The sequence below is a fragment of the Natator depressus genome, chromosome 4, assembly GCF_965152275.1.
Source record: "Natator depressus isolate rNatDep1 chromosome 4, rNatDep2.hap1, whole genome shotgun sequence".
Classification (NCBI taxonomy): Eukaryota; Metazoa; Chordata; order Testudines; family Cheloniidae; genus Natator; species Natator depressus.
Window position 1 is genome coordinate 55,018,264 of NC_134237.1, and position 13,197 is coordinate 55,031,460.

The following is a 13,197-nucleotide window of genomic DNA, read 5'->3' on the forward strand; positions in this document are numbered from 1 at the left end:
TCTAGGAGGCTGGATTGACTTCGGAACTCTTGTAATCTGGGCCAGTGAAGATCAGGTTTGTTATGGGTTGCAGAGGACAAACCATCACACTTAAAATAAAACTACTCTTCATTTACTCTCTTAGCATGCTACATAATACAGAGCAGTTTTAGAACAATAGAAGTGCTTCTCAAGTAGCTTTCCTTGCAAGATTACTTCATAGTTTGACAGACAGCTCATTGGAGATCCACAAATGTAACTGAAGGGCAGAGTTTAATATCTTGTCTATTTAATGTGTTTGCAAGAGGCCATGGGTATATGTGGCACTTTATAATAATGGTAATATAATTGAATTTGAATGATAACAAAATGGAGAATTTATGATTTAGCCTCTTATCAGGTAGTAATTCCCCAAATACATCACTCCAGTGCTGCAACATCTATTTAATTGCAAAATAGCTTGCATGACACAAGTTTTAAAAAGTATGATACTGTGATAGTCTGATATGCAGAATTCTGTAGAAGATTATGATTCAATACGAAATGCAATTCAGTGTTTTCTGTATTTCATTTTTTAATGCCAGAATAACATCAAAAAAAGAAACAACTCTTCCACATGTGAACTTGCAAACAATTATATATTTTGGACTTGTTTCTCTCTAGAGATGTATGCATACATACACACACAGAGGTATGTATGTATATATACACACAATTTTTGTGTGCTTACTACACACAATTTTTCATCCTGGTTTCTATCTCACTCCTGCATCAAGATATTCCTGCAGAAAATCATGCACATGTACAACTGAAGGTGAAAATTGTGATTAGGGAGCATACTACAAAGGTTTCCTCTTTCCCTGTTCACCAGAATAATTTATACAAATTTTATATGTATTTTTGTGAAACCAAACTGCTGAATTCTTCTGTTTCTCCTCTGTGGATGGATACAAGTCATCAGTCTCTCCTATGACTGCTGCTCTTTTAGCCTGTGTGCTGCACAAACTAAGCAACTGACACAAAAAGTACAAAACCCAAAAAAGTAGTGGATAACGATTTCAAAAGAATTAGAAAATTATTTGACTTGAACATATTACTTAGGTCATTATACCCTTTTAGCTTTGGAGCTTTGTTTATTCCAACACATAAGAGATGATTAGCTGTTCTGTTAACTCTTGAATGCCAGAGTTGACAATACGACGTGTAATTTTTTTTTTTTTTTTGCATTGACAGTAATATATGGAGCCTCAGATATACAGAATGTAAGGCATTAATGAGTGAGAAGAATCCTTGAAGTCCTAAACATAGTCCAAAAATCTCATTTATATTAAAAGGAGTTTTATTCTGAATATAGACCGCTGGATTTCTCCCAATAAATGTGAAGCCAAGGCCAGAAACATTCAGAACGTTTTCTAATCCTCTACTTATAAAACAGCACTATATTCAATTAATTTATTTAAATCTGATTACAACTTGCCATATCTTCTGCTTGATTCTCACCTTTCCTGCTACATAAAAACAGGTCTTGAAGTTATTTATATCCACAAGAAAAGGACTGTCTCTAGACAAAGAACTTTTTTTCAATTTAATTAGTAAAATATTTTAAAAATTGTTTTCACATTTTTTTTTTAAAAAGGAACATGCAGAAAATTCTACAACTTCACTGACAAAAGAATGAAACTTCAACTTACAAACCCTCCCTCCCCACCCCCAAAACACAGACCCAGATGATAAGGAAGTTTGTCTTTCCCCTAATTTCACATTAACAAAACTAAGTCCCATGTGTTCCTTTTATAAAGGCATGTAAGCATAATTGAAGGCATAAAATGAACAGCTTAACCATCTTTAAACATAACAGAATATTTTGGATATGAATAATTAAGTTCCACTAAGTATGGATTTAAAAACTTATTTCAGATTTGCTTTATCTCTCGTTCAGAATAATACATCCAACATTAATTTATGTAAAAACAGGAATATACATACACCATTTAGGCTGCTCTAAACCATCACTAATTACACTAAAGGATCTAACAAAATTCTCTGGAAAATAGTCTTAAGAATATTTTTAACACAATAAAATTATAACAAAGACAGACATTTTCAACGGAATCTAAACTAGTTGTTGCATTTATCGAAGGCGTTAGATTCAGTACATAGAGGTAGATCAGTTGGAATATTAGCAGTGTATTGACTGTTTAGAGAGGACACAATCAATAAAGGGGGGAAAAGCAATTGTGTGTGCTAGAATTCTTTTAATAATTTATAACAGTCAACCACAAACTCATGCTGTCTTTGGGCTTGATTCAATGCCTATTAAAGCCAACAGAAAAATTCACTGATCTCAATTGGAGCTGGATCAGGCCTTTTTATACTTTGAGGGTTCAGAGACAGATTCATGGAAACAAAACAAAAAAGCTATAATGGAACTGTGCCCTTTAGCTAACCCTTGGCTGCTCTCAGTGTTCTTAAGCATTAGGTAAAGGAATTTTGATGCATATGGAGCCACTTTATGGAAAACATTTGATAAAGCGAAGCTTATGATTTGGAGCTAAAAACTTATGTTTGATCTACTTTCATAACTGGGTTTGAGCACACCTCTAAAGGCACACTTATCAAAAACATCTTTGAGCTCACTGGCCACTGCTCTGTGCATTATTTGCAGCTGAAAAGAAGCTTAGATAATACAGGCCCAATCTTGGAAGGCACTGAGCACCCTCAACTCTCATTCGTGTTTAGTTTCATTGGTTCAACTCTAGTTAATGGAAACTGAGGGCGTCAGCACCTTGCAGAATCTTTGTCGCTTGCATGTTTTATGATCAGGGATTAATGATTTCAAAACACATCACTGACAGCCAGTAATAATGTCTGATATTTTAATCTCAGTGGCAATGGAGCAGCCTACTACAGACCTCTGCTAACACAAGGCATCTCTGCTTGGCACCAAATGGAATCCTCTTATGTTAAACCAACAGGAGAGATACAGCGAAAAACAACAGGAATAACAAGAGAGATACAGTGAAAAATAATTTGACAAACACATGGGGACATGCATCCCAAGCATCTTAAGACAGATCGACAGCTGGTATAAATCTTCATAGCTCAATGGAGCTATGGCAGAGAAACTGAGGATCTTCCCCTTTGTGTTTGCAGTTAATGCTTGCAATGCAATTGAGTGCAAGGGGAATAGTGACATACAGGATACCTCTGAACTCTGTACTTTTATCTATCTTATTGTTTGAAGTTTTCTTTTTTTCCCTTTTATTTTTTAATGGACAATCACCACCACAATTCCAGCAGAGAGGTACATCTTAAAATTCATGTTAATGCACCCATTCTAATTGCCTGACATTTTGAATAAGGTGCTTGTTGTGTGTTCAACTATATACCTGTTCTCCATGTATCCTTGGTCCCTTTTCTCTGTTTATTAAAAAAAAATTCTATATTTTTAAAGAAAATATTTGCAATTGATTGTAAAATTAACCATGATAATGTTTTTGTTGGTAGAAGCATCCTTCTTAATTTGCCTTACAACCTTCTTAATTAGAGAAAAAAACTGTCAACTTTCTTGTCCTCATGAGGTTTATTAACGTGGCAATATATAACTTAGTTTTGCTTTTACTATGGTAAAGATTCTATTTTAAAAATAGCAACTAAATCCTGTCACTGCAAATCTCTGAGTTGCATTTGGGAGAAAGAACTGAAAAAAAGAAAAAAAATGTGTTCACCTTGGATAAATAATAAAAAAAACCCTCTTAGTTGCAAAACACAAATATTTCACTCATAACCCAAGCACCAGACCATTTCTTTGAAGAAGCTTATGATGCACTTAAGACATACAATGCCACAATATCATAATACAGAACTGAAAGAAATTTCTTGAGAAACCATTAACTTTGAAGGAATGTCTAGACAACTGTGTCAAGAAATGCAAATAATTTATGCTTCTCAGCTCCTACCCAATGGATGGCCCCATGCTGAGTGTACACAAACTCAGAAGAAAAAGGCATGTCACAGTCATATGACTAGGGAGGAGAAGAGAATCGCATAGAAATTCAAGTTAATCTTGAACAGAACTTCAGAAAGCACTTCTCTAAAGTTAGCCAGCATAGCCCCTGGTCATTTTAGCTAGTTTAAAACACTAACTTACAGGTGGTGCATCCTAGCTTCAAATGAGAGGTGATGAAGGGAACACAGCTTTTAATTATTATGATAATTCGTTCTGTTAGAAAAATAAAAACTAAATGACTACAAAATACTGTACAACCTCTTGCAGTAACTAACAAAATGGCTTCTGGAATCAATGCTTTTGCCAAAAATGCATTTTTAAGGCACTTAAACAGGTATCTCTTATTTAATATATATAGAAAAATAAAATATGCGCTAAAGCAACATTCACAAATACCAGTCTTCTCAATTGTCTGTGTGTGTACAGTATAGTACATATATACATTCACTGAGACACGGACTGCTTCCATTGTTATACCTTCACAGGTGCTTTGGGCTGTCTTGTTAATTTCAGTGCCTGCAAACATGAAACAAAACAGTCATTTATGGCGTTGCTAAAGACTATAACCAAATACAAGGCAAGCTTTTATTTTAGTGGGTGCAAAGGGTTCAGTATATTTCCAGGTGGCTCTGAGAAGCCATATTATCCAGCTTTATTACAGTTTATAACTGAAAGGTTCTAAGTCGTTTCCACTCAGTTACAGAGTCAAGTTTTTTGTGCTGTGAAGGATTTTCATCTTACCTGGAAAATAAAATCACTTGACTCTAAACTGAGCTGTGTGCCTCTGTGGAGGCAGAGTAGCAGCTGGAGGGGGCAAATGCAAACTCCCCTCTACTTGCATTTCAGTCACTGTCACTCACTGAGGTGCTGGGGAGTTTAGTGTTACAACTTTTGACTAGTACCTGTGTCCTTCCTGAGTGGCAAAGCCCAGCAGGAGAGCACTGGAACTGTTGGAGGAGACTGTCAAAGCATCTCTGCTGGTGGGCTGAGACTCAGCTATCCATAAGAGAGCAACTGGTAGGCTCTGCTCAAGAAATCATCTTGTGAGGCAGATAATCCAATTATTGACCTGTTTTAAATTCCCTTTTTGGGGACAGATTGTTGAGAAGGTTAAGGAGAGGCTATTCAGATAATATCTGGAGTCCTCGCATTCCCTTGACTTCTGATCATTAGGTTTCAGGCCTGATTATAGTACAGAAATTGTACCAGTTGCATTGACTGGTGATCAAATATCACTGTTTCCTTTCCGAGAAGTCCCAGATGGTAACAATAAGCAAATAGGTTATCAGTCCTGAGGCCTCTCACACAGTAGTTTTAAATATATGTAATGTCTGTATCAGTTTCTACAGCTTGTCAACCATCCCATTAAATACTTACACAAGACTAGATGCCGCCAATATGCTGACAACACCCAGCTCTACATTATCTTGGTGCATGACCCAACGAGTGAAGTCGAGCAAATTAGTCCTTGTCTAGCTGAGGCTCAACTCATACAAAGTGGAGATAGTGCCTGTAGGTTGGTGGGGAGAAGACCCTCTTGTTTTAGGGAGTACACGTAGCGGTTTGTCCTCCGACTTGCAGTGTTGGTGCTGGGCTAGACTGTAACTGCTCCTGGATGCTCACATAGTAGCTGTGAAGAACGCTTTCTTTCAGCTGCATTTGTCAGAGAAGCATGGCTTCTTCTCTTGAGTGTAGACCCTATTTATTTAGCCATGCCTCTGTCCTGGGGAGATAAAATTGCTGCAATGCACCCTACATGGCACTTAATGTGCTTGTCTATTTATTAAATAGTGCGTCCTATGGCACATTACACCAGTGATCTATACAAGCTTCCAATTAGCTTCTAGATGAAATATAAAGTGTTGAAAAAAAGCTTTACATGACCTGATTACTTGAGAGGCAAGCTCTTTCCTGTGGTATAAGTCTGAAATTTCTATCTGGGATGGCGCTAGTCCTAATAGCCCATTGTTTTATAAAGGGGGAGGGAGGAAGGACAGGACATTTCCTAAGAGAAGTTCTGAACTCTGGAAGTTAACTCACAACTCCTATAGGTCCTAGAGAGATGGGATTTGCTGACCCTTATCAGAGAACAGTCACGCTTTTTCCTGGGCTTATCCTGAAGGGGTACTTTAACAGATGTAAGTTGGTATGAGGATGGAGACTATTATTTTGAGGTGGGTTGATTAAATAAGAGAATTATATTTTGAGAGATGTAATTTGGTGGGTCTTTGCAAATATCTGTCCTTTAGTTTTATACATTTTTCAAGCCTGTAAAAGCTCCTTGGCAGATGCTATTTAAAACCAACTTAAAAAAAATCCTTAAAAATAAATTGGGCATATGTAATGCCATGTCTCCCAACAACTATCACCATTTAACAACTGCCAAAATTTAGCCATTAGAAACTGTACTCTTGGATATTATATACCAAGGGGTTCAGGAGAGAGAGACAATTTCACATTTTGTTTGGGTAACAATTTCCTTTACTTTGTAGTTTGGCAGATTTTGCTGCCATATTTACAAGCTAGAAATATCCTACTGCAGATGAACCTCTAAATATTTAAATTCAATTTCATACAAGCAGATCACATGTACTATCATAATTAAGCAAGAATGTCAGTGGAACTGAGAACTGTGACTGGATAACCGTCTCCCACTGCAAGAGAAATGCCAAAGTGAAGCCAAGGTGTTTATAGAAAATAAACATCAAGGCGATGATGACATGTTTATTTTCAAAGCAGGAGACCATTATCCAGTCACAACATTCAGTTCTATTGTAATTATTGCATCTGTACCAAAAACTTCATTGATTTTAAAAAAATAGAGTAATTAAAATAATATTCATGTGAATAACCCAAGAGACCAAGTGAAATATATTGGTGCAGCAGAATGACAGTTTCTCAAAATATCTTTATTGCAGCATTATAGTCTGAGTAGATGACTTGTCTGGTACTTAATGAATAAGAAACTAGTGCTTGGTGCACCTCCAAAGGAGGTGCAATGGTGTTTCCATATCACTTTTGCTCTCCCCCAATCTTGTACCCTGCCTGAAGGCTGCTGTAATTTGCAACTGACAACAGCCTCAAGAGGCCTTTACTACAAGTGGAGATCACAGATGTGCAGATTAGCTCCAGCCATACTCCCTATCCTAGCCACAGGGAAGAGAGAGGTGATACACAAGCTGTAATGCCCTAGCAGTGTGGTGATCATCCTCTGGCCAGAGATGCCAGTTTAACTGGGCTTTTTTGCAGGACTAGCACAAAGTTAGACCCAAGCACAGCTGAAGATCAGGACTACTGTACTTTTATTGATAAAGTCTGCCTGAAAGGGCTTTTTTAGGGGATGAAATTTTTAATCTGAGTTTTAGGCCATGATTTTCAAAAGTGACTAGTGATTTTGGGTTCCCAACCTGAGATGCCTTAAAGTGGCCTGACTTTTAGACAGTGCTGAGGATCCACTCTCTGGAAATTGGCACCGTTTGAGGTGTCTCAAATTAGGAAACCAAAAACCGAGGCACCCCAAATCACTAGTTTCAAAATCCTAGCCTCAGAGTTTGACACGGGCGTTGGACTGACAGCAGTGGAGGCTGATGGCCTCTTTGGCTGCTGACTCAACAACCCCAACATTTTTGTTGAAAATTCGAAATTCTGAAAATTTCAGTCATCTTTCTTCTCTGCCTACTGAGGAGGCTTAGGCAGTGGCAGTGTAAGCTTTCCCACACTGTGCTGTAATGTACCTCAACTTTCACCTACAAGGACTCCCTGTATGGCTGAGAGTTTCCCAGTCTCCATATCCATTCAATCCTTGTCATCTCTGCTAACCAGAGGTGCCAATTAGTGTCCATCACAAGGATTTGTTTCTCTGGTGTTGTTATTTCTATCTTAAGAACTGGACAGACACCACTAAACTTATTTCACGTGGACCACTGAACAGCTGTCAAATGGTAATAGCACCAATCACTGCTATAATAAACTGAATTTGACCCAGTGACTTGGAGATGAAAAACCTCTCTGTATCATGTTGCAGCCCTATGAACCAGCCAATGCTATATTTTTGTTTTTAAAACTTGACATGAAATACCAGTCATCCATCCACCTAGTAATCTGTATATTTTTCATTAAGTATAAAGGACAACATAATGTTAGAAAACAATGAAAGCTTTAGTCCTGAATGATTTTAATTCATTGCATACAGGGCTCTTGTTTAAAAACAACAACAAAACCCAGCATATACACAAGATCTCAAAATGATAGATATATGAAATCTCACCAGAAGAGAAATTCCAAAGCTAGCTTTATTTGATAGAGATTGGCTCATGCTGTTAAATTCAGATCTATGAAGGGCCTTCTTATTGGGGGTTTTCTGAGTCAGGTGCCTGGCTTGCTAATGAGCAAGGAGCCAGCTGCAGAGGTCTGATCTGGATCTGAACTTCTCAAAAATCTGGGATGTTTGAATCCTGGGTTTTCTTTCAGTCTTATTGTGAATATCAACACCATAAAACAAGAAAGGAACAAAGGAAACCCCTAGCCCAGGATCTACAAGAACAATGAAGGGTTTCAGAGTTACATTTACTTACTGTTATTTTTTCTTACATTTAAAAAGAAGTACTCTGCATTATAAATATGTCTGTGGGTGCAATTTCTTACCTTCTGTCTAGAAACCATCCAAGATTTTATTGTTGGTACCAACACACTGCCAAGAAGAATCTGAGCTGGGTGATAGATAAGTAAGGGGACGGAAATTAACGACAGGTGCTCGTAGCCGGAAAATACTATCTTCAGCATTGGAATCCCTGTGGACACAAAGACAGCAGACTTAAGACTCCAACTTTGCTTTTCACTTCAAGGATCACAGCAAAACATTTTACATTTTACTAAGATTTCAACTACAGAAAAAGAACATTTCTGCAAGAATGAAGACACAGAAGAATCTTGTGAAAGGCAAAAAAAAAAAAAAGGTTATTACACAACAACTCCACTGCAGAGGACCTTTTCCTCCTCTGGCAAAGCTTTAGAATACCAGAAAGGCTTGAAACAGAAGTTCCCTAATTAAGTGGAGTGATGCCAAGCTCCAGCCAGAGGCTTGATGCAGATTTGCCTTGATGGAGAGTGATTGTACAGGTGCTGGAGGGAGTCTTGGATTTTTTTTATTTTTTTTTCTCTCCTTTGCTCTATCCCCATTTTTCTCACTTGTTCCCTATGAACCTGCCCATTTGCTCCCACTCATAATCTTCCTCAAGTCCTACCAGCTGTGTGGGAGCACTGTGCACCTACAAACGCCTGATCCACTCTCTTTTCATAGAGAAGTGTTCAATCATCAACCTTCCCTGCTCTGACTGATGCTTATGGCTCAGGTGGAGCCAAGTGCCTGTCAAAGGGAATATTCATTTGTTAGCGAGATAATATCACTTCCCACTCTAGCAATGAGTTTCTGAAGAAAGAGAGGAAGACAAAAGTCCTAATGAATTAAAGGGGCAGAACAAATCAGCTGAAGTAGTTAGTGGAGAACTAGGAAATGGTTAGAGTACAGAGGAGGCTGGGGGTTGGTAGGAGTGGAAGTAAAGTCCCAAATGTAGGACATCTTTCCTAGGAGACTTAGTTTGAGCTCAGCAGTGCTATTTCTATTACACTTTCCCAAGGAGAATCTTGATAGATAATGAATTTGTATGTCTCTGTCTGACTCAGCCATTATATACTAAAACAAGGTATCTTTAAAAATACTTGTTCTGTAAAATAAGTTTATATAATCTGAGAGGATCTCTTTTTACGGAATGTTTTTCCATATAGGGCTGGAAATAAAACACAAAAAACTCTTCACCTTTAGGTCACTGATTCAACTCTAGGGAAAGGATGGCAGGGATGAGATCTGCGAAACTTTCATTACAAAACCCGCATAGGTGAAATTTTTATCATAAACCCAAACTTGGGTTTGTAGAGGCTGGCAAATCTCAGCTGAGTTTGGAGGAAACATGAACCATCTGAACATAAGAATAGCCCTACTGAGTCAGACTAAAGGTCCATGTCTTCTGAGAGTAGCCAGTGCCTGATGCCCCAGAGGAAATGAACAGAACAGGTAATCATCAAGTGATCCATCCCGTCACTCATTCCCAGCTTCTGGCAACCAGAGGCTAGGGACACCATCCCTGCCCATCCTGGCTAATAGCCATTGATGGACCTATCCTCCATGAATGTACCTAGTTCTTTTTTGAACCCTGTTATGGTCTTGGCCATGACAAGCGGCTCCTCCCCAGCACTGCACACAAGTATGTTTAGATGTCTTAAGAGGTCTGCAACCTTCACACCCGGCAGGCAATGCACCACATTGTTCTCCTGGCCATCACAAACCCATCTATCTATGTTTCTAATAACCAAAGCCCCCATGACTATTACCTGTCTCTTCCCAATAACTGGGGTCCCCTCCTCTGGAGGGATATCCTCAATGCGAGGACACCGTGACACCATCTGGAAGGAGGGTCCCAACTATGAGATTGTTTTCCTCCATCCCAGCTTGATGTTATCCTTCTGAGACGTTCAACCTTCTCAACAGCCCAGCGGTTGTCAGAGTGGGGATGGGACTGCTCTGCCATGTCCCTGAAAGTCTCCTCTGTGAACCCCTCTGTCTCCCTTTGCTCCTCCAGTTCAGCCACTCTAGTCTCCAGAGCCCATAGTTGGTCTCTGAAGGCCAGGAGCTACCTGCACTGAACGCACACGTATGCCACAATCGTGCATGCAGCATTCAGTGCAATAAACTGGATATCCTCCCCCGCCCCCACTCTGCTGCTGAACTTCTGCCGGCGTTCTTTTACTCTTGCAGGATTTTTTTGTTTTTATTCTTCATTGGGGTGGGTAGTGTTATCGGTCTAAGTTTAGAGAATGTTTGTTAGGTGCCTCTCACACATGCACACCTTACACTCCCTCGCAAAAGACCCGTTTGCTAGCTCCTCTGGTCGCTTAGGAGCTGGTTTCTTAAACCCCTCTTCTCTTCGCTGTCATCTGGATGGTGGGAGTCTAAATGAACCAAAATCAAGACGTTTGGACAAACTGCCATGAGCCAAACCTGCAAAGCTCCACAGAGGTCTAGCAGAGAATGTAAGAGATCACACCATCTGATGGCTATTCAATGACTTATGTGTAATGAGCTGCTGGTGTGAGTTCCGTCCCCAGTGGACAAGTGGTCACATCACACAAATCATCTGCAGAATTAACACTATTAATGGTAGCCTAAAAAGAGAAATGAAGGCATGAACATGTCACTAGAGGGTCAATCACATGCTCCTCCGTTAGTGGGTCTGGCCATGGTTGCGGTTCATTGACAAGGCAGTGTGGGGAAACTTGGACTGATGCTGTCTGTGCTCTGCCATGCGGATACAGAAAGATACAGGATATCTTTGAGACCTCAGCCTATCACCTTTCAGAAGCACTTCATGGTTACTTACCATTTAAAAGAATACGTTATTTTGTGTAAAGATGATATAGAATGAAGTTATCCAGGTGTTTTCTTCAAACACATCATTGTTCAAAAATGTTTCTTTTAAGACAGAGAATTATTACTATGCTCCACCAAACAGGGGTGCAGACAGAACATGTAACCGATCAGTGCCTTGTTTGGACCATAGAGAGGATTACACATGAAAGTACCAGCTATTCCCTAAGGGAGCCTTGCGAATTCATCCCATTTTATTCCTGATTTAAATGTCACTCCAGGGGACTCACACTTTGGCCTTCATCCTTCCAGACAAGGTGGGCTGAACAGGTCTTCTTTCTGAGTCCACCTATGTGGCTTCTTAATTGGCCAGAGCAACACTACTGAGCTGGTGAGACACTTCTTCGCTCCCACCAGCTGATGGCTTGGATCCACCAAAATTACTACTTCTAAAAAACACTAACTACCCCCTTCATTTGCGAACTCTTCCTCTTACTGGCCTCCCGGACCAAGTACTGTCTCCCTCCCTAGTTAGGCAGCATAAAACCTACTTGCCCCACATTCACATCTCCAGCTAATCCTGATCTATGCGTGATGCTCTATCCAAAGATGCTGCCCGAACTCATCCTTATTCATGGTGCCTCCACAGCATGCCTCAGGAGCTCCTTTTAATCCAGACTGTCAGTTTCTTTACACAAAACCACTAATACTGGTTCCAGTCCTTCAAGACCATACTCATAACTAGCAGTCTTTACTCATGTGAGTATTCCCAGTGAAAAACCACTAACATAATAAGGGTCTGCAGGACTGGGTCCAATATTATTAAACAAACACCTTCAAACATCATTATGGGTCTGTCATCAACCCAAAAGGGGGAGACGTTTAAAGTTGGTTTTGTTGTGCCATATCTCAATTAAAAGGATGCGAGTCCTGCTGGACTTCTGAAAGGCCTGGAGGATTCATGGTAACCTGCAGTGGAAAGGGAGGTTGCCACAGTGCAGGGATGAAAGATCTTTCAAGGACTTTCTGAGGCTAGTGAATACACTATATTTGGATAGAGTCATATGATGGATACTTGCATTGCAAAGGAATATAATTTGCTACACATGCCCACCATGCTGTTTTTGCACACTAGAAACTGTTTTATTGCATAACAATTTGCCATCCCAAACTTCAGAACTTGAAGCATAAAAAAAAAAGCTATGGTCCTCTAAATACAAGAAAGCAATCTGAAAAATGACTTAATTGCTGAACGCACTACATTCAACTTGATGATGATAATAATACTGTACTTAGCATTTAGGTAGCACAGTTTCATCCAGAGATCTGAATGCACTTTACAAAGGTGAATAAGCCCCATTCTCCATATTTACATATGGAGAAATTAAGACAGAGAGCTTTAATGGCTAGCCTAAGGTCACACAGGAAACTAACGGCAGAAGCAGAACTAGAACCCTGACTCCCAATTCTGTCCCAGATCCAAAGTGACGGACATGTTCTTCAAAGTCCTGGGTTGAGAATAAACATGAGAAATGTTAGTCTAAAAGTTGATTTTTGGGGGGAAGTTATGAGTCAGTAAAAACTGGGAAGTAAAATGAAGACTGTCATCCATAACTATGAAGTATTATAACTAGTGTGACAATATAATTAGATTGTTGGGTACTAAGTGATCCTTAATTCATGGACTGTTTAGATACACGTCAAAACAGTAGCTCTTTGTGAGCCATTAATGTGCAATTAGAGTAAAGTTTCATAATTTACCAGGAAAAGCTGACTGGGGGTGGAGTAA

The 13,197-nt window shown here is 39.3% G+C and overlaps 1 protein-coding gene across 1 annotated transcript in view; it reads right to left on the reverse strand.

Annotated features, from left to right (window-relative positions):
• Positions 1 to 1,707: 1,707 nt before the first annotated feature.
• SLC10A7 (solute carrier family 10 member 7) overlaps positions 1,708 to 13,197 on the reverse strand; it is a 190,515-nt gene continuing 179,025 nt past the window's right edge. Inside the window, exons 11-12 of the mRNA XM_074950960.1 lie at positions 8,633 to 8,778; positions 1,708 to 4,504 (exon numbers count right to left, since the gene is read on the reverse strand). Coding sequence (XP_074807061.1) covers positions 4,460 to 4,504; positions 8,633 to 8,778 — 191 coding nt within the window. The 3' untranslated portion in view covers positions 1,708 to 4,459. The remainder of the gene's footprint in view (positions 4,505 to 8,632; positions 8,779 to 13,197) is intronic.